The sequence below is a fragment of the Corylus avellana genome, chromosome 10, assembly GCF_965113065.1.
Source record: "Corylus avellana chromosome 10, dhCorAvel1.hap1.2, whole genome shotgun sequence".
Taxonomy (NCBI): Eukaryota; Viridiplantae; Streptophyta; class Magnoliopsida; order Fagales; family Betulaceae; genus Corylus; species Corylus avellana.
Genome location: NC_142499.1, coordinates 499,974 through 520,370, shown reverse-complemented (window position 1 = coordinate 520,370; position 20,397 = coordinate 499,974). Strand labels below are relative to the sequence as shown.

General features: G+C 37.7%; 4 protein-coding genes and 2 pseudogenes across 5 annotated transcripts; all 6 read right to left on the bottom strand.

Moving 5' to 3' along the window:
* Positions 1-489: 489 nt before the first annotated feature.
* On the bottom strand, positions 490-2,396 carry LOC132192179 (UDP-glycosyltransferase 73C4). The gene has a single exon (XM_059607434.2). The coding sequence runs from the start codon at positions 2,165-2,167 to the stop codon at positions 599-601; it is 1,569 nt and encodes a 522-aa protein (XP_059463417.2). The 5' UTR covers positions 2,168-2,396; the 3' UTR covers positions 490-598.
* Positions 2,397-2,485: 89 nt separating this feature from the next.
* Positions 2,486-4,273, bottom strand: LOC132192180 (UDP-glycosyltransferase 73C10). Its single transcript, XM_059607435.2, has one exon. The coding sequence runs from the start codon at positions 4,097-4,099 to the stop codon at positions 2,606-2,608; it is 1,494 nt and encodes a 497-aa protein (XP_059463418.2). The 5' UTR covers positions 4,100-4,273; the 3' UTR covers positions 2,486-2,605.
* A 1,059-nt stretch (positions 4,274-5,332) lies between these two features.
* Positions 5,333-7,208, bottom strand: LOC132191527 (UDP-glycosyltransferase 73C25-like). Its single transcript, XM_088511275.1, has 2 exons — positions 6,826-7,208; positions 5,333-6,701 (listed from the first exon to the last, which is right to left on the bottom strand). The coding sequence occupies exons 1-2, from the start codon at positions 7,052-7,054 to the stop codon at positions 5,455-5,457; spliced, it is 1,476 nt and encodes a 491-aa protein (XP_088367401.1). The 5' UTR covers positions 7,055-7,208; the 3' UTR covers positions 5,333-5,454.
* Positions 7,209-12,698: 5,490 nt separating this feature from the next.
* On the bottom strand, positions 12,699-14,529 carry LOC132191525 (UDP-glycosyltransferase 73C25 pseudogene; annotated as a pseudogene).
* A 396-nt stretch (positions 14,530-14,925) lies between these two features.
* On the bottom strand, positions 14,926-16,788 carry LOC132191526 (UDP-glycosyltransferase 73C11-like). Of its 2 annotated transcripts, none has more exons than XM_059606595.2 (2): positions 16,557-16,788; positions 14,926-16,352 (listed from the first exon to the last, which is right to left on the bottom strand). In XM_059606595.2, the coding sequence occupies exons 1-2, from the start codon at positions 16,786-16,788 to the stop codon at positions 15,106-15,108; spliced, it is 1,479 nt and encodes a 492-aa protein (XP_059462578.2). In that variant the 3' UTR covers positions 14,926-15,105. The 2 variants fall into 2 exon arrangements, with proteins under 2 accessions (XP_059462578.2, XP_059462579.2); XM_059606596.2 differs by lacking the exon at positions 16,557-16,788 and adding an exon at positions 16,429-16,493.
* A 1,159-nt stretch (positions 16,789-17,947) lies between these two features.
* On the bottom strand, positions 17,948-20,021 carry LOC132191467 (UDP-glycosyltransferase 73C25 pseudogene; annotated as a pseudogene).
* Between the last annotated feature and the right edge of the window lie 376 nt (positions 20,022-20,397).

Genomic DNA, 20,397 nt, shown 5'->3' with positions numbered 1-20,397 from the left:
TTTTGCCCTTTGACGCCCCTTTATATCCTCTTGCTCTAAGAGAACATGGAGCTCAGCTTGGATTCGCATAATATCCCCCTATTCTCACAACTCCCCCAACTGGGCCGTCTTAAGCTTAATAGCTTTTGCTACCAATTGAGGTTGAGATGATGCATCAACAAATCACATGCCTCATGAATTTAGGCTTTATGGCCTATGGCTTGTTTCCTAATATCTTTCATTAACAATGTACTATTGAGGTAAGAGATCCTCCATTTTTTTTTTAAACATGGAAAATATAAGTATGCTAGCAATATTGGGAAATCCTAGAATTGGAAATCTATAAGAAATATGGAAAGTCAATACCAAAATAAACTAAAACCAAAGACTCGATCAAAATAATTTGTTGTCTAAGTTGGAGAATCGTCAAAATAGTTATGTTTTCCAACATTGACCAAAACAAGTATACCACCATATTGCCGGCACCAAATAAAGGCAAAAAGTTATGGATCAACTTTCTCAACAACAAGAACAGAGCTATCAAAAACAAAAAACAAAAAGACAAAAACAGAGGAAATTGAGAATGCTCTTATAGTTGAGATAATGCATCCACAAATGTCTAATGACTTAAAGCTTGATGGCCAAAGGCTAGTTTCCTAATATCTTCCATTAAAAATGTAATATTGAGGTAAGAAGATCCTCCCTCTTCTGTTGCCTTCTTTGCCATCTCTGCAAGCTTGCTTGATCTCTCTCTTCTGTCTTCCCCTTCTTTCCCTTCACTCATTATCTTTCCTATAGCCTCCCTAACCTGCTCCCTATTCACCAAGACTCCATACTTACCTTCCTCTCCTAAAGGAACAGCTACCTCATTCCCCACTCTCTCCCCAATCTTCAACACTTGTACAACCAACTTCTCATTAAAAAATTGTTCTGCAAAAATAGGCCATGTTACCATTGGCACGCCTGCACAAACCCCTTCCAGCGTCGAATTCCAGCCACAATGTGTCAAAAATCCTCCAATTGCAGGGTGTGACAAGATTAGTACCTGCGGAGCCCAGCCCCGGATCAAGAGGCCTCTCTCTTTTGTCTTCTCTTCAAAGCCATCCTCTTTTATCCACTTCTCCATCTCTCCATTTTCATCTCCTCGAAGCACCCAGATAAATGGCCTGTTGCAGGCTTCTAAGCCTAAACCAAGCTCTATTAGTTGTGAAGGTGGAAGGCGGCTAAGGCTTCCAAGACAAGCATAAACAACAGAGCTCTGAGGCCATGAATCAAGCCACTTCAGGCACTTGTTTTCATCAATTGAGGAGTTGTTACCTCTCTGCGCCTTGTCCAAGTCTGCCTTGTTGGACAATGACACTGCGCCAATACACCAAACTGATCTATCGCCTTTTGCCTTGCGATATTCTTTAACATATTCTGATTCCAAATCCTCAAAACTATTGACCACCACGCCATAAGCTCTTTCCCCAGAAGCTCTTATCTTTGCATGAAGATCTCTAAAATCTTTAATGCTCGGATTCAAGCTAGATGGTAGTTGTGCTTTGGTTAATTCAATTCGATCAGGTAAACCAGGCACTGTAAAGGGCTGATTTGAACCAGAAACACTCTCGAGAACCTTGGATGATGCGTGTAGATTATGACAGCACAAAAGATTGAAACAACTTGTCCCATCAAACAAAAGTCTTGGTATATGAAACTTGTCAGCAACATCAGCTGTCCATGCAAGATGGTTATCTGCTATTATGCAGCTCGGGCAGGGTTCCATCTCTGCAAGTAATTGTTCTATCGGTTGCTGCAACTTACTAACAGCAGCAAAGAAGTTGCTGAATAAGCTGCGTGAGGGGACTGCATCCATATTTTCACACCCTTCTGGCAAGCCGGCTTCATGGAGTGGAAATTGGAGCTGGAGAAGCCGGATAGAGAGCCCGGATTCATTGGCGCGGCTGATGGCTGGTCTGATCCGGATGGCGTTAAGGGGAGTGGTGACTATTGTGATGATAGCACCATGTTGGGCAAATAGCCTGGCCATGTCAGTCATGGGAATAAGGTGTCCTGGAGACATCAACGGGATCATCACGAAGTGAAGCTGGTGGGATTTCAACGCCATTGCTATATGGGGAGATGGTTGCTGAAATTGGATCAATACAGAGATAAGAATCTCTCTTGTGCCTCTTTCTTGGTGCATTGGATCTTTTAATTAAAGACATGTTAATGTGCGTGCTTCGTTGGATTGATTGTAACGTTTGAGCATGTGACGTGTCGATGCCATAAAACTATGTTTGACGCATTCTGGCCATGTGACATTTTGTCTCTTCTAATTACTTTGTCTGTCGTGGTTGCAGCACTCGCGATGAATAATATATATGCAATGCAGGATTAGTACAACAATGAGGTAACATTCAACTATACTCCTGTCTGTCTTCAAAAAAGACTACTAATAAATATTTCAAAATATAAAATATTTTTAAAACATAAACTCCAAAAAAAAAAAAAAAAAAAAAACACCTTTAGAAACTATTATATTTATCAAACTCAACCAAGACAAAATTAGCAATCAACAATACGAACGTTTTTATGTGATGGAAGGTGGAAAAAAAAAAACTCTTATCATTTGAGCTTGTAATTAGGCTGATTTTCCACAGCCTGCTTGCTGCATGATATCTTGAATTAGTAGTGTCATGTCTATGTGAGAAGATCCCCCATCTTCAACAGCTCTCTTTGCCATCTCCCCGAGCTCTCTTGCTCTTTTCCTCATCTCTTCTCCTTCCTCTCCTTCATCCATTAGCATGTCTATGGCTTCCTTAACATTTTCTTTCTCCACCAACGCCCCATTCTTCTCCTTCTCCTCACCCCAATTTACAGGATCCTCTACGCCAACCCTCACACCAATTTTCAGCACCTGCACTACTAGTTTCTCATTGATAAACTGGTCTCCAAAGAGCGGCCATGTAAGCATTGGGACCCCAGAAGATATTGCTTCTATGGTTGAATTCCAACCGCAATGTGTAAAGAACCCTCCAACTGAAGGATGCGACAATATCAGTAATTGTGGAGCCCAACCCCGAATCAAAAGGCCTCTCCCTTTGACTCTTTCTTCAAATCCATTTTCTAAAATCCACTTTTCCAATACTTCTGAGATTTTTGCTTCCCTAATGACCCAAATGAATGGTTTTTTTGACTCTTCCAATCCCAATCCGAGCTCTATCAACTGGGAAGGTGTTAGATTACAAAGGCTTCCAAAGCAGGCATACACAACAGAGCAGGGTTGCTGAGAATCAAGCCACTTCAAGCATTCATATTCTTCAATGGAGGCTTTGTTGCCTCTCTCAGCCTTCCATAAGTTGTCCTTGTTACAAAGTGAAACAGGACCAACACACCGAACTTTACCTTTTCTTGTCCTGCTATATTCTTTAATATATTCTGGCTCCAACTCTCTGAAAGTATTCACAATAGCCCCATATGAGGCTAGGTCTGCTGCTACCATTTCCTCGTTAAATTTTTTCATTGCCGGATCTGGATCAGAGGAAAAAGCTAGCTGTGATTTAGTGAACAAATGATGGTCAGGCAACCCTGGCAAGACAAAGTAGTCTGACTCCGAGGATGTCATGTTCTCGACAACCTTACTGTGAATGCGTAAATTGTGCAAGCACAAGAGACAGAAGCAACTCACTGTAAGGAAAGAAAATCTTGGGATGTGAAATTTGCAAGCAACATTAGCTGTCCACGGCAAGCACAAGTCGGAAAGTATGCAGCTTGGTGGCGGTGACAGCTCCTCAAACAACTTCTCCACTTGCTGCTGTAGCATGCTAGTTGAAGTGAAGAAAGTCGGGGAAAGACCATTTGAAAGAAGATCATCGATGGTATCACACTCTTCTGGGATTCCTGCTGCTTGACATGGGAGCTGAAGCAGGATAACTCGAATATGGAGACCAGATTCAATTGAAAGAGGCATACTCTTTTCCAAAAGGGCTGCGTTATGTGATATGATGACTACAGTGACAGTCATGCCCTGCTGTGCCAGCATTTTGGCCATGTCTATCATGGGAATCAGGTGGCCTTGGGCCATTAAAGGAAACAAGATGAAGTGAAGCTGGTGGGATTGTTGATCAGAAGCCATGATACTAAACAGATAAGATTCTTATTCTTCTTTTATGTCCAGATGAGATTTGGGGACTCTCTGCATAATTTGCTGGTGATGCAAGACTACTTTAGATAGATTTTTGTTTGGTGGGTATTTTCCGATGCAATGGAAGGTGTAGGGTAACATGATCATCTTTATAGGGCAATAAAAATATCTTTGTAGGTTAACCAAAGTCATGTAAACATGATATCTTTATATATAGGGCAATAAAATCCGCTAGGAAATCATTACAATCCACTTAAAAAGAATCTAAAATATCCTAAGCTTACTAAAAATCCCAAAACAAATTAAATAAAGATTCGTAATCTTTTATCAAATAAGAATTCTTGCAAATAAGGATTTCTTGAACAAGGATTCATAATCGATTTATAATCACAAAAATACTCCTAAAAAAAGTAGCAAAACATAACAAAATTTATGTAAGCAAAAGCCAAAAACCGTTTGACATATACAATGATAATTTTTTAAGCAAGTTTTGAGTCAATTTGATCAAGTTGTGGATAAGTTTAACTAGCTAAACACATTAGACCATGATCATTTTTTTAATTGTAATTATTATCTTAATTGGGCTGATCAATCAATTTGCCTCAGTGAAAAGGCCAAATATTTGTTAGTTTATTCTTACTATATTGCAAAGCACATGATTAATTTTGGGTAAATTACATTTAGTCCCCTGCACCTCTCCAAATTTTAAAAAGAAACAATAGCGACCCTCTCAAAAGGTTATCCCATCGTTGGCATTTTCAATTAGGTTATATCTCCAAACTATGCATCTTCTTGGAATGTGAGAGCACACTTATGCATCAATACTATAATTAAATTTATATTTTATAAATTCTGGTCGTGTGACCAAAAGAAAAAGGAGAAAGAAACAAGTACTACAAAGTCCAGCATATTATAAAAAGAAAACTGCAATTACAAATTCTGGTCACACACAAAAAGAGAAAGTTTGTGCTTGTGTGACCAGAATTTGTACTTGCAGTTTGAAGTACAAATTCTGGTTGAAGTTAATTTATGTTATGATATTGTTAGAGATGGTGACACTAAATCATTGATGATACAATGTGAAGTGGAAAACTGCCTATAAATATGCAAGGTTTGCTTAAGGCCAGGTTTGCTTTTCTAAGCTTCTTTCATATGCAAGATAAGCTCCAGTTACATGATGTGTTTGAAGGTAAAGATTTAAAACAAAATATAATGGAAAAATAGTTGAAGCAACAGGAAAAATGAGATAAGATAACAAACTCAAAATGAATTTAGCAATCAACAATCTGCACTTTGATATCATGAGATGAAGAGAAATAACTCTATCTCTAATATAAGTCCGTTAGCTAGGTTGACTCTTCACAACCTGCTTGTCGCATAATTTCTTGAATCAGCTGTGTAATTTGGACATGAGAAGACCCCCCATCTGCAACAGCTCTCTTTGCCATCTCCCCGAGCTCTCTTGCTCTTTTCCTCCTCTCCTCTCTTTCCTCTCCTTCATCCATTAGCATGTCTATGGCCACCTTAACACCTTCCTTCTCCACCAACACCCCAGTCTTCTCTTCCTCACCCCACTTCACAGGATCCTCCACCCCAACCCGCACACCAATTTGTCGCACCTGCACTACAAGTTTCTCATTCATAAACTGGTCTCCAAAGAGCGGCCATGTAAGCATCGGCACCCCAGCAGATATTGATTCGATGATTGAATTCCAACCGCAATGCGTTAAGAACCCTCCAACTGAAGGATGGGACAATATCAGTAACTGGGGAGCCCAACCCCGAATCAAAAGGCCTCTCCCTTTGATCCTTTCTTCAAATCTGTCTTCAGAAATCCACTTTTCCAATTCTTCTTTGTTTTTTGCTGAACCCCTTATGACCCAAATGAATGGTTTCTTTGACTCTTCCAAGCCCAATCCGAGCTCTATCAACTGGGAAGTTATTAGATTACATAAGCTTCCAAGGCAGGCATAGACAACAGAGCAGGGTTGTTGAGAATCAAGCCACTTCAAGCATTCATATTCCTCAATGGAGGCTTTGTTACCTCTCTCAGCCTTATCTAAATATTCATTGTTACAAAGAGAAACAGGGCCAACACACCAGGCTCTATCTTCTCTTGCCTTCCTATATTCTTTGACATACTCTGGCTCCAGCTCCTGGAAAGTATTAACCAGAACCCCATATGAGGTTAAATCAACTTCTATCATTTTTTGGGCATATTTTTCAATTTCTGGATCTGCGGCTAAAGCCATTTGCGATTTAGTGAGTTCAATATGATCAGGCAAGCCGGGCACGACAAAGTATTCAGACTCCGAGGATATGGTCTCGTGAGGTTTGTGAACACGTACACTGTGAATGCACAAGAGACAAAAGCAGCCTACTCCGAGGAACGAAAGTCTTGGGATGTGAAACTTGCGAGCAATATCAGCCGTCCACGGCAACAACATGTCGGAGATTATGCAGCTTGGTGATGGTGCCAGCTCCTCAAGCAACTTCTCCACCGGTTCTTTCAGCATGCTAGTTGAACCGAAGAAATTCTTGGCCAGATGTAGTGAAGGGAGCTTGTCGAGATTGTCGCACCCTTCTGGTAGTCCTGAAGTAGAATATAAATTAAATGAGTAAATTAATTAATTTTTAAGCTTTTTATGCTTTTTGGGATAAGGGTGAGCGTTGGAATATAAATTAAATTATAAAAGCTTAAGTTAATGGAAAATCACCTGCTTCTTGATAAGGAAAGTGAAGTCGGATGACTTGGATTTGGAGACCAGACTGAACTGCACGAGCAATGGTTGGTTCGAAACGCGCAGCATTATGTGTTGTGGTGACAACGGTGACAACCACGCCTCGCTGCGCCAGCAATTTGGCAATGTCCATCATTGGAATCATGTGGCCTTGCGCCATCATTGGAAACAAGACAAAGTGAAGCTGCTGAGCTTGAGAAGCCATGGCTTATATCCTGTGGTAGACAAAGAGATCTGTGAGAGACAACAAGATTTAAAGGACTCTGCAGTGACGCTTTGGTGATTTGTTGGAACTAGTGACTTATATTAATACTAGTGGAAGGCCAAGTAGACGGGAGCAGATTGAACACGGAGCGGGAGCTAGGGTTTTTCCTTAATAAGGAGTATTTTGGAAATTTTTTTAATATGTACTTATTAGTAGGGTTTAAGATTTTTCTTTCATATATATATATATATATATATATATATATATATATATATATAATCCTGAATCATTAAGAGTAAAATATATAATCGCCTTTATGTGGACGTAGGCAAATTACCGAATCACATTAAATTTATGTCTGAACTTTTTTTCTTTCCGATTTTATTTTGTTTATCAATTATTGTGGATGATAACAACGTGATGATGCATGAGCTTACATAAGAATATTTGTTTGTTTGGAGATGATGTGGATACTTTACAGAATCACAGGGCCACCGGCAGAAAGTGCAACATTGATTCGTCAAAGATGCTGGGCAGTCTCTCCAATTATTACAGAAGGTGTTTGAAAATAATAGTCTGCATGGCTAGCTGCCAAGGTTGGCACAAAATGATTTGAATCAAATAAAGAAATAGTGTAACGAGCTAGGATCCTTCCAGAAAATCCAATCAAGTATAGAGATTGTTATATATTATCCAATTAACCCAACCCATAATTTGTTTTCACGTTTAATTGGTAGTTTAAGAAATATTATAATGCACCGAAGACAAGATCTAAGATGCTTGATTAATGAAAAAGATTAGATCTAATTAAGATTTTAAATTAAATTTGATAGATCTTATGACGCCAAACAAAATTAGAATTGTTCTAATGTGTGATAATAGATAGAAACTAAGGATTGAAGTTAAGAGACTGTTTAAAAAGAGAGAAAATAATAAATAAGAAAGAGAAAAACTCTAGCCACCTCAAAGAAACCGAGGATTGTTGAAAATTTGAAATATTATTCTCAAAACGGAAATACTGAATTAAGCCCACAAGCCATGCTTAATTAAATAGTTGAAACATACCGACTTGTTGCCAAAAATGGAAAAAGTATAATTATTACATCAACTCAAACTGAGAAATAAAATAAAGATTCTGCCAAAAATCTAACGAAATCTGGTAATAAAATCACTACTAAAACTAGAAAATAAATATTTTCTAAAATGGTAAAATAATAAATGACTTCAAATAGAGATTCGAAGGGAAAAATTAGTGGATTTTTGGCTTGAAAATAGGGCTCATCAAGCATAGCTCTATTCCCGTCAGTTTTGTTGGATCGAGCTTTTAACCATCTCATTTGAAAATTAGTTGGTGTCTAATAAAGAAAGTCAAAGTCTTTTATGGCATTTGAAATCGCACTCTGCAAGGTATGCTATACTCACGCACAAATAGTTACTTGTGAATAGTATTACTATTCACACGTCACTATTTGCACGCGAATAGTAACACTATTAAACGTCACTATTTTATGAATAGTTAGGGGTGCAAAGGCGGTTACGGTTAGCGGTTAGTGGCAATAACCGCTAACCGTAACCGCCTTAGCGGTTAGTAGATTTTACTAACCGCAACCGCTAACCGCCTAGCGGTTAGCGGTTAACCGCCGATTAGCGGTTAGCGAAATAGATAACCGCCCGCTAACCGCTTTTTTAAAATTGGGCTTTTTTTTTTGGGCTTTTTGGACTTATTTTTTTGGGCTTTTTTTTACCCTCATTTTTTTTTTCTTGTATTTTTAATATCTTCTTGGGCCCAATTGCTATAAAAAGAGCCTATATTGAAAAATCAAATATATTTGACCCAAAATTTACATTTACTTGTACTTTAAAAAATTTTCCTTAAATATTAAATCATAACCGGTTAATTATTTAAATTCTTATCATATTTACTTATAATCTTTTTTCTTTGAATTGAACTTAATATCTAATGGTAAATGGTAATGTTCAAACTCCTAAATCCTAAATTCCTAAAGTATCTAATAATGCTTTAATTAAATTGTAGACTTGTAGTTATAAGTAATATATTGTTTAATTCAATTGAATCAATGTGATTATCATTGTACATAAATCATATGATTAACTTGTAGACTTATGACTTATGAGTTATGTCATATTATATATGTATTATTTATTATTATATAATCATGTGATATAATCGTATCAATTATAGTGATAATATATAAATTACTAAAATTATAATGATAATACATTAATACTTAAATTGTGTTTATAAGTAACACATTGGTCATTGTTTAATCCAATGTCAATTACTTAATTTGATATTATACGAATCATATCATCATTGTACATTAATAATATGATTCACTTGAAGTCTTGAATAAAGTATTTGAATTGTCATTGAATCATATGATTAAGTATTGATATTATATATTTATATTATTCATATACATATGCAGACTTATATAGACTTATAACATATATAACATACATTGGAAATAAGTCTCTAGATATTTAATTGTTGTATTAGTATGAATTGGTATACTTATGAGTTATGTCATATTATATATGTATAATTTGTTATTATATAATCAAATGATTTAATGATTAATCTCATATGATATAATCATATAAATTATAGTAATAATATATTAATACTCAAATTGTGATTTAATTATTTTTTCTAAAAAAAATTGTGATTTAATGATCAAGTGATTATATGATATAATCATATAAATTATAGTGATAATATATTAATACTCAAATTGTGATTTAATTATTTTTTAAAAAAAATTGTGATTTAATGATGAAGTGATTATGTTATATGTATAAATATTTTTATAATTATAATTATAAAAATATATTATATAAAAAGGCGGTTAGCGGTTAGCGGTTAATGCGGTTAGACGGTTAAGCGGTTAGGCGGTTGGCGGTTATAGCGGTTAGCGGTTAGCGGACGGTTTTTAACCGCCCGCCTTTGCACCCCTATGAATAGTGATGTTTGAACAGTTAAAAAGTCGAATTTTAGTGACATTTTCTAAAAATGTCACTATTCAAATGTAATTAAATGTGAAAAATTTTTGTGGTGACATGAGCAGAGCCACACTGTTGCATCTTAAAAATCTTTCCACCAACATGAGTTGTGGCGCTCCAGTGACTTGAATCCTTGACTCTCGCTCTAACACCATTTGTTGGATCAGGTCTTTAGCTATCTCATTTAAAAACTAATTGATATCTAGTGAAAAAAGCTAAAATCTTTTATTGCATTCAAAATCACACTTTATAAGACATATTTTAAAAGTCGTCCACACGAACATAACAACACTATCGCATTTCAACAATTTTGCTGTTGATCTTTTCTGTCAAGATATTCTAACACAAATAATTAAATATTTGACAACTTTGTATCAGCCAATTGTCGCGTGTCATGATCACCTCAGAAAGCTATTAAAGGAAATAAGAGTTAATGGAAGTGTCATGGGCCAGGGTAGGCATGCATAGCAACTCGAGATAGATGGAGCTTTCATGCATTTGGTTTTTGTTATACAAATAAGGAAAAATTACAGAAAATGAAAATCATCTTAAGGTGTGTTACAAAGTCACTTTTCTTAACAAAATATTTTCCTCCACCAGATTGGTATGCAATAAGGTTACAACAAATTTTTCTCGAGGATACAATAGAGCTTAGAAACTTTTGTGTTTTAACTACGTTCTGTACAAACAAAATTAAAACCTGAAAATATCCTCAGATTTTCTATTCCAACCCGAGGCCAAAAGAGAAAGGATAATACTAATTTTAAAATTCAGATAAGGATATTAAAGAGAATTGAATTATCATAGATAATTATCTATGCTCAGATAATTTCGATTTCAAAATTAAATAGTTGTTTTGAATTTTGAAATAAAACTGTATGGCATTAGTGGTACTTAAATCTGACTGTTAGATTTAATCTCAATTGTTAGATTAACAGTCTAGTAGATCCAACCATTGGATCTACTTAAGAAGCATCCTATGGTTTAGATCAAACCACTAGATCAAACGATCTCGACCGTCCAAAAAATGAACGATCATGATTAGATCTACTTAAGAAACTCCGATGCTTCATGCCAAGTGCACCACTAGTGCCCTACAGCCCACACTGCGCGCGAAGCACCAAACTATAATATGCATTAGGGTGTACTGTAGCATAGCTCATTTTATAGCTTAAATTTGTTGGACCTTATAAATGCCAACAAAATTTTCTTTTTTTCCAATGTAGAACATTCTTCATTCAATACTCTTTAAAACCTTATATTTAAAATATTTCCAATTCACAAAATTATATATATATATATATTGAAAATATTTCGACAGTTTTTACTGTTTTAGCTTAATTATTCCAAATTCCAACTTTTTGTTGGTGTTATCCGAAGATGATAAGGTTCAATGGATCTTGTGGATACAGATTACTTCCTTGTGATTTGTGAATATGTAATATGATGTGGGCCCAAGTTGATTTTACCTTCACGTTACTTTCATCAGTCCTGGTCGAGCAATGCATGCCTGCTAGTGTTGAGTCTTCACACACAGCATATACAGTCTACAGATGTCCGTTGAGATAAGTCTTGGACTCTTGGTTCAAAATTGTCGCCAACTTGCCTGGGTCTTTTTTTGTTTTCTTTTGGAATTTTCAGCAGTCATGGTAGAACTCATGGAACCAACTTGTTGGAATAAGTTTTGGGCTGCTTAGCTATTTATTTAGGCAAGTAGGTGCATAACGATTCTCTCACACTAAAGATTGCGTTTGAGAAATAAAGCTTTTAAGTAAAAAAAAAGTTTTTGGGCAAAAACTTTATTTTTAAACTTTTGCCAAAAGTGTTTTTTGGCCATTTTTAAGCTTTTTAGACCCTTAAAAACGCTTTTAATTTTTTTATCAAACGAGTACTTTTTTATTCAAACTAACTTTTTTAATGTTAAAAGCATTTTTAAGCCCATCAAACGCAATTCTAAACAAGCCCTAAGAGAACCAATATGAGACCTACTTAACCAAATATATTTTGGACTGCCTTGCCACCTACCCGTGCAAGTGGGTTCCATAACGACTCACATTTGTTGCCTAAATTCTTGCAATTCAGGCATTAAAATTGCTGAATATTTCTATCTATTATCTTCATTGACAGATTTAGAGGGGGACTGTGAGTGGCCCTGGTACCCCCAAATTACAAGAAAAAAAAAATTAAGGTAAAAAAAAAAAAATAATTTAAAGTTTTTTTGCCAATTAGTTTCTCCCAAAATAATTTTGGCCCTTGATCCTTCCCCAAATTGAAAGTCGGCTCCGTCCTGATTATCTTTATGTCAATCTCCCTCCCTTTTTTTTTTCTTTTTGTTCTCATCTTGGCATATATAAGTCACAAGCCATTTAGATTGTTTGGTATAACTTTTTAAATGATGCCTTTTACTTTTTTGTTGTGATATTAAGGTAAAAACAGTTTCAAGAATTTTTTTTTTTTTTTTAGTATTTTTATATTTTGAGTTATTTATTAATACTTTTAACTTTAATTTTAATTTTGCTATAACCTCGAAAAGCTATCCTAGAAGGTGTTTCCAAAATAGCCCATCTGTGTCTCTTTCAACAAAATGGGTGGAAGTTCCTAATTAAATTTGCCACGGAAGTTCAGAATATAGAGGTAATTTATAATAAAAGTTGCTATTTTGTAGACCGGCCAATTCGTTGGTAATGTATATTTCACTTTCAGAAATGCTTAAAAGAGCTTTCTTTCCTACCCAAGAGCAAACACCAACTATGATGTCTCTGATAGTCTACTAGAAGCATTCTTTGCGACTCGGTTGTGCTAGTTCTCCTACAAAGTCATAAAATTTTGTAATAAAACAAGACAAAAAGAAGGCAATTTTTACATGCAATGAAGAAAATTCCCTCACTCTTACTCTTTATATAAGTGCATTACTTCTGATTTCCACCACTTGCTTGTTCCATGCTATCTTGGATTAGTAACTTCATGTTGAGGTCAGAAGATCCCCCTTCTTCCACAGCTCCCTTTGCCATCTCACTCAGCTCTCTGCTTCTTTTTTGCCTTTCTTCTCTTTCCACTCCTTCCTCCATCAGCCTGTCTATGGCCCTCTTAACATCGTCCTTTTTCACCAACACCCCAATCTTCTCCTCCTCTCCCAAGTTTAGAGGCACCTCTACCCCAATCCTAACACCAATTTTCAGCACTTGTACAACGAGTTTCTCATTCAAAAACTGATCAGCAAATAGCGGCCAAGTAACCAAAGGAATGCCTGCACATATCCCTTCTATTGTTGAATTCCAACCACAATGTGTTAAGAACCCTCCAATTGCACGGTGTGATAGTATAAATACTTGGGGAGCCCAACCCCTGATTAAGAGGCCTCTCCCTTTGATCCTTTCTTCAAATCCATCTCCTTTAATCCACTCTTCAAATTCTTCTAACTTATCTCCTCCCCTTATAACCCAAATGAATGGTTTTTTTGATGCTTCTAAGCCCATCCCAAGCTCTATCAGTTGGGAAGGTATCAGATTGCAAAGGCTTCCAAGGCATGCGTAGACCACAGAGCTTGGTTCCCTTGAATCTAGCCACTTCTTGCATTGGTGCTCATCCTCATCCATTGAGGCCTTAATATTTCCTCTCTGAGCCTTTTCCAAGTCGTTTTTGTTGCAAAGTGAAACAGGGCCAACACCCCAGACTTTATCATTTCTTGCCTTCTTGTATTCTTTGATGTATGCAGGCTCCAATTCTTCAAATGTGTTCATAATTACTCCATCGGATGCCATTTCAGCTGCTGTCCTTCGCTCACCAAATTCTTTCAAATTTGGAGTCGGGAGTCCTAGCAGCTGGGCTTTAGTTACTTGAATTTGGTCAGGCAAGCCAGGCAAGACAAAGTACTCAGATTCTGAAGTGATGCTCTCTTGAACCTTGGAAATGTGTGAAGTGTGCATGCATAAGAGACAGAAGCAAGACATTCCATTGAAAGAAATCCTAGGAACGTGAAACTTGCGAGCAAGATCTGCTGTCCATGGTAAACACGTCAGAGATTATGCAACTTGGCCGGGGTGTTAGATTTTCGAACAACTTGCCCATTGGCTGATATAACATTTCAGTTGCGGTGAAGAAATTGAAAGCCAAGTCTATTGAAGGTAGCATGTCGAAATTCTCACACCCATCTGGTAATCCTGCTTCTTCACATGGGAACCGGAGTTGAATCAATTGGATTTGGAGACCGGATTCTACAGCACGAGCAATGGTTGTTTTGAAACGGGCTGCGTTATGTGATGTGGTGACAACGGTAATAATCGAACCCCGTTGAGCTAACAATCTAGCAATGTCTACCATGGGGATCATGATTCATGTGGCCTTGGGCCATCAAAGGAAACATGACCAAGTGAAGCTGGTGGGCTTGGGAAGCCATGGCAATTGATGAGTTTCTTCAATTGGGTAGGCTTCTTCTTCCTTTTAAATATGCATGACAGTTCAAGAGGCAGCTTGGCACTCAATACAAGGGCCTTTCTGGTGACGTAAGAGCCTACATAAGCATGCAAGTTTATCCAAGGATTATGAGGTTACAGAATAAAGTAGAATTCTGTGGATGCAGTACGTTTGCTTCTGCGTGCATGGATCCAATACAGAAGTCACTACAGGAATTTTGGTTCTTCCAAAGATGATGAGGTTACAGATAGAACTAGAATTCTCTCTCTTCCGAGATACGTATGACTCTAATTGCAGTGAGCTTGCATCCTGTTATTCGATAATAGGACATTTCCAGCTATTCAATATGGATGTTCAATTGGGAGTAGCCACCCGCAACCACTTTTTCTTCCACCATCCCATGTTCATTTGAACAGACTTTGAGCCAATTTTTTTTTTTCTTTTTTTTTTTTTGTGTCTATTATTATTATTATTAAAATAGGAACAAATCAATCACATAAAAATACATGCTAGTCGCGTATAATTTTTTACATCAAAATGAATTTAGCAATCAACAATCTGCACTTTGGTATCATGAGATGAAGAGAAATAACTCTATCTTTAATATAAGTCCGTTAGGTTGACTCTTCACAACCTGCTTGTCGCATAATTTCTTGAATCAGCTGTGTAATTTGGACATGAGAAGACCCCCCATCTGCAACAGCTCTCTTTGCCATATCCCCGAGCTCTCTTGCTCTTTTCCTCCTCTCCTCTCTTTCCTCTCCTTCATCCATTAGCATGTCTATGGCCGCCTTAACATCTTCCTTCTCCACCAACACCCCAATCTTCTCCTCCTCACCCCACTTCACAGGATCCTCCACCCCAACCCTCACACCAATTTTTCTCACCTGCACTACAAGTTTCTCATTGATAAACTGGTCTCCAAAGAGCGGCCATGTAAGCATCGGCACCCCAGCAGATATTGATTCTATGGTTGAATTCCAACCGCAATGCGTTAAGAACCCTCCAACTGAAGAATGGGACAATATCAGTAACTGGGGAGCCCAACCCCGAATCAAAAGGCCTCTCCCTTTAATCCTTTCTTCAAATCTGTCTTCTGAAATCCACTTTTCCAACTCTTCTTTGTTTTTTGCTGACCCCCTTATGACCCAAATGAATGGTTTCTTTGACTCTTCCAATCCCAATCCGAGCTCAATCAACTGGGAAGTTATTAGATTACATAGGCTTCCAAGGCAGGCATAGACAACAGAGCAGGGTTGTTGAGAATCAAGCCACTTCAAGCATTCATATTCTTCAATGGAGGCTTTGTTACCTCTCTCAGCCTTATCTAAATGTTCATTGTTACAAAGAGAAACAGGGCCAACACACCAGACTTTATCTTCTCTTGCCTTCCTATATTCTTTGACATACTCTGGCTCTAGCTCCTGGAAAGTATTAACCAGAACCCCATATGAGGCTAAATCAGCCTCTATCATTTTCTGGCCAAGTTTTTCCATTTGTGGATCTGCGGTTATAGCTATTTGCGATTTAGTGAATTCAATATGATCAGGCAAGCCCGGCACAAAAAAGTATTCAGACTCCGAGGATATGGTCTCGTGAGTTTTGTGGACACGTAAATTGTGAAAGCACAAGAGACAGAAGCAGCCTACGCCGAGGAACGAAAGTCTTGGGATGTGATACTTGCTAGCAATATCAGCCGTCCACGGCAAGCACATGTCGGAGATTATGCAGCTTGGTGGCGGTGCCAGCTCCTCAAACAACTTCTCCACTGGCTCTTTCAGCTTGCTAGTTGAACCGAAGAAATTCATGGCCAGTTGTAGTGAAGGAAGCTTGTCGAGATTGTCACACCCGTCTGGTATTCCTGTCGTTAGAATATAAATTCAATAATTAAATTAATTATTTTTAAGTTTTTTGAAATAAAAGCCAGTTTAAAATACCAGAATTCATGGGCTCGAATCCTGTTTTTGTCATTGAGTTCGAACTCTATATTCGTCATTCACTTTCCTGGCTCATACGCATCAGAACATAAATTAAATTATTAAAGCTAAAGTTTTTGAAAAATCACCTGCTTCTTGATATGGAAAGTGAAGTCGGATGACTTGGATTTGGAGACCAGAGTGCACTGCACGAGCAATGGTTGGTTCGAAACGCGCAGCATTATGTGTTGTGGTGACTACGGTGACAACCACGCCTCGCTGCGCCAGCAATTTGGCAATATCCATCATTGGAATCATGTGGCCTTGCGCCATCATTGGAAACAAAATAAAGTGAAGCTGCTGATAAGCTTGAGAAGCCATGGCATATATCCGGTGGTAGACAAAGAGTTCTCTAAGAGATAACAAGATTTAAATGACTCTGCAGTGGTGGTTTGGTGGTGATGCAAGAGCTTACATAAGAACATTAGTTTATATGGAGATGATATATGGTCCACAGATTCACATTGATTCGATAAAGATGCTGGGCCGTCTCTCCAATAGTAAATAAGGTATTTGCAAAGAATAATGCTATAGAACATAAAGAATTGATAGCTATTGCTATGCATGAATTTTGGAGGGTGACATCAATCCATAGGCTAGCTGCCAAGGTTGCATACTTGCATGACACAATGATTTCAATAAAATAAATTATAAAGAGTAACGAGTAGGATCCTTCATGAAAATCAAATCAAGTATGTTTTAACGTTAGGTAGTTTAAGAAATATTATAATAAGAGTTAATGAGGATGTCATGGGCCAGGGAAGGCATGCATGGCGACTCGGGATTGATGGAGCTTTCATGCATTTGGTTTAACTGTTTTAACTTCTTCCAAAGGCCTTAATTTATGGTGATGTCAGAGCCTACATATAGCATTTTGGCTTATGTGAAGGTATCCTGTGGGCTGTGGATACAGATAATTACTTCCTTGTGAATACCTAATTGGGTAAAGATAAAGAGCACGCGGCGTGCATGACACGCCGCGTGCAAAATTTTTTTTTTTTTTTTTTTTTTTTTTAAAAAAAGTGATTCCTGCACGGGCGTGCTACGCACGCCGCGTGCAGTGAATCATGACTCCCACCGAGTGATGATTGAGAGAACACGGGCGTGATGCACGCCCGTGTTTTTTAATATTAAAATACTTTTTTTAAAAAATATTAAAAAACACGTGTTCTCTGTATCATCACTCCCCCACTCTACAGTGCTTCATGTACACATGTCCTTAGAGATAAGCTTTCTTGGTTCAAGAATCAAAATTGTCGCCAACTTGAGTGGCTCTATTTTTTTTTTTTTTTTTTTTATTGGAATTTTCTTCTTTTTTTTAACACATTGCTAGTAATTTTAACAGCAATTATGGGAGAACTTAGATGAAACTTATTTGTTCAAATACATTTTGGACTACTCGACCACCTATTTAGATAAATAGATCAAATAACGACTTACATATTTGTTGTCTGAATTGTTACTAAATTGGACAACAATAGTAAGAATGCACATATGAAACCCATTTGACCAAATAAATTTTTGATGTCTCTTATAGTCTACTAGAAGCATTCTTTGCGACACGATTGTGCTAGTTCTCATACAAAGTCACAAAATTTTGTAATAAAATGAGACAAAAAGAAGCAATTTTTACATGCAATATTGAAGAAAATTTCCCTCTCTAGACAAAAAGAAGCAATTCTTACTCTTACATACGTGCATTACTTCTGATTTCCACCACTTGCTTGTTCCATGATATCTTGGATTAGTAATTTCATGTTGAAGTCAGAAGATCCCCCTTCTTCCACAGCTTTCTTTGCCATCTCACTGAGCTCTCTGCTTCTTTTTTGCCTTTCTTCTCTTTCTACTCCTTCCTCCATCAGCCTGTCTATGGCCCTCTTAACATCTTCCCTTTTCACTAACACTCCAATCTTCTCCTCCTCTCCCAACTTTACAGGAACCTCTACCCCAATCCTAACACCAATTTTCAGCACTTGTACAACTAGTTTCTCATTCAAAAACTGATCTGCAAATAGAGGCCAAGTAACCAAAGGAATGCCTGCACATATCCCTTCTATTGTTGAATTCCAACCACAATGTGTTAAGAACCCTCCAATTGCAGGGTGTGATAGTATAAGTACTTGGGGAGCCCAACCCCTGATTAAGAGGCCTCTCCCTTTGATCCTTTCCTCAAATCCATCTCCTTTAATCCACTTTTCCAATTCTTCTAACTTGTCTCCTCCCCTTATAACCCAAATGAATGGTTTTTTTGACGCTTCTAAGCCCATCCCAAGCTCTATCAGTTGGGAAGGTATCAGATTGCAAAGGCTTCCAAGGCATGCATAGACCACAGAGCTTGGCTCCCTCGAACCCAGCCACTTCATGCATTGGTGCTCATCCATTGAGGCCTTAATATTTCCTCTCTGAGCCATTTCCAAGTCGTTTTTGTTGCAAAGTGAAACAGGGCCAACACACCAGACTTTATCATTTCTTGCCTTCTTGAATTCTTTGATGTATGCAGGCTCCAACTCTTCAAATGTGTTCATAATTACTCCATATGATGCCATTTCAGCTGCTACCATTCTTTCTGTGAAGTCTTTCAAATTTGGAGTCAGGAGTCCTGGCAGCTGGGCTTTAGTTACTTCAATTTGGTCAGGCAAGCCAGGCAAGACAAAGTACTCAGATTCTGAAGTTATGCTCTCCTGAACCTTGGGAATGCGTGAAGTGCGCATGCATAGGAGACAGAAGCAAGACATTCCATGGAAAGAAATCCTAGGAACATGAAACTTGCGAGCAAGATCTGCTGTCCATGGTAAACACATGTCAGAGATTATGCAACTTGGCCGGGGTGTTAGATTTTCGAACAACTTGTCCATTGGCTGATATAGCATTTCAATTGCGGTGAAGAAATTGAAAGCCAAGTCTATTGAAGGTAACATGTCGAAATTCTCACACCCTTCTGGTAATCCCGCTTCTTCACATGGGAACTGGAGTTGAATCAATTGAATTTGGAGACCAGATTGTACAGCACGGGCAATGGTCGTTTCGAAACGGGCTGCATTATGTGGTGTGGTGACAACGGTAATAATCAAACCCCGTTGTCCTAACAATCTAGCAATGTCTACCATGGGGATCATGTGGCCTTGGGCCATCAAAGGAAACAAGAGAAAATGAAGCTGGTGGGCTTGGGAAGCCATGGCAATTGATGAGTTTCTTCCTTTGGGTAGGCTTCTTCTTCCTTTTAAATATGCACGCGTGAGGCAGCCTGGCCATCAATCCAAGGGCCTTTCTGGTGGCGTAAGAGCCTACACAAGCAAGCAAGCTTATCCAAGGATTATGAGGTTACAGAGAAAAGTAGAATTCTGTGGGTGCAGTTTGTTTGATTCTGCATGTATGGATCCAATATAGGAGTCGCTACATGAATTTTGGTTCTTCCAAAGATGATGAGGTTACAGATAGAACTAGAATTCTCTCTCTCTTCCAAGCTACGTATGACTCTGATTGCAGTGAGCTTGCATCCTGTTATTCGATAACAGGACATTTCCAGCTATTCAATATGGATGTTCAGTTGGGAGTAGCCACAACCACTTTTTGTTCCAACCACCCCAGTTCATTTGAACAGAGACTTTGAGCCAATTCTTTTTTTTTTTTTTTTTTTTTTAAATTTTATTAGTAAAATAGGGACAAATCAATCACATAAAAATATGTGTGCTTTATGTCAAGCACACATGCTAGTCACGTGTAATTTTTACATCCAAACTAACAGCCAAATCTGACACAGTCACTCAAAGTAACTCGAAACATTTCCATAGTATACAAGTCCAAATTACAATAAGGTGATAATTTCGGGGACATTTGGCTTTTATAAGCTTGAGAGATCTTGAAGAAAGATGAATGAATTGCAGATAAAGGAAAGCAAAATAATTAGTAGACAAGGCAATACTTAATTCC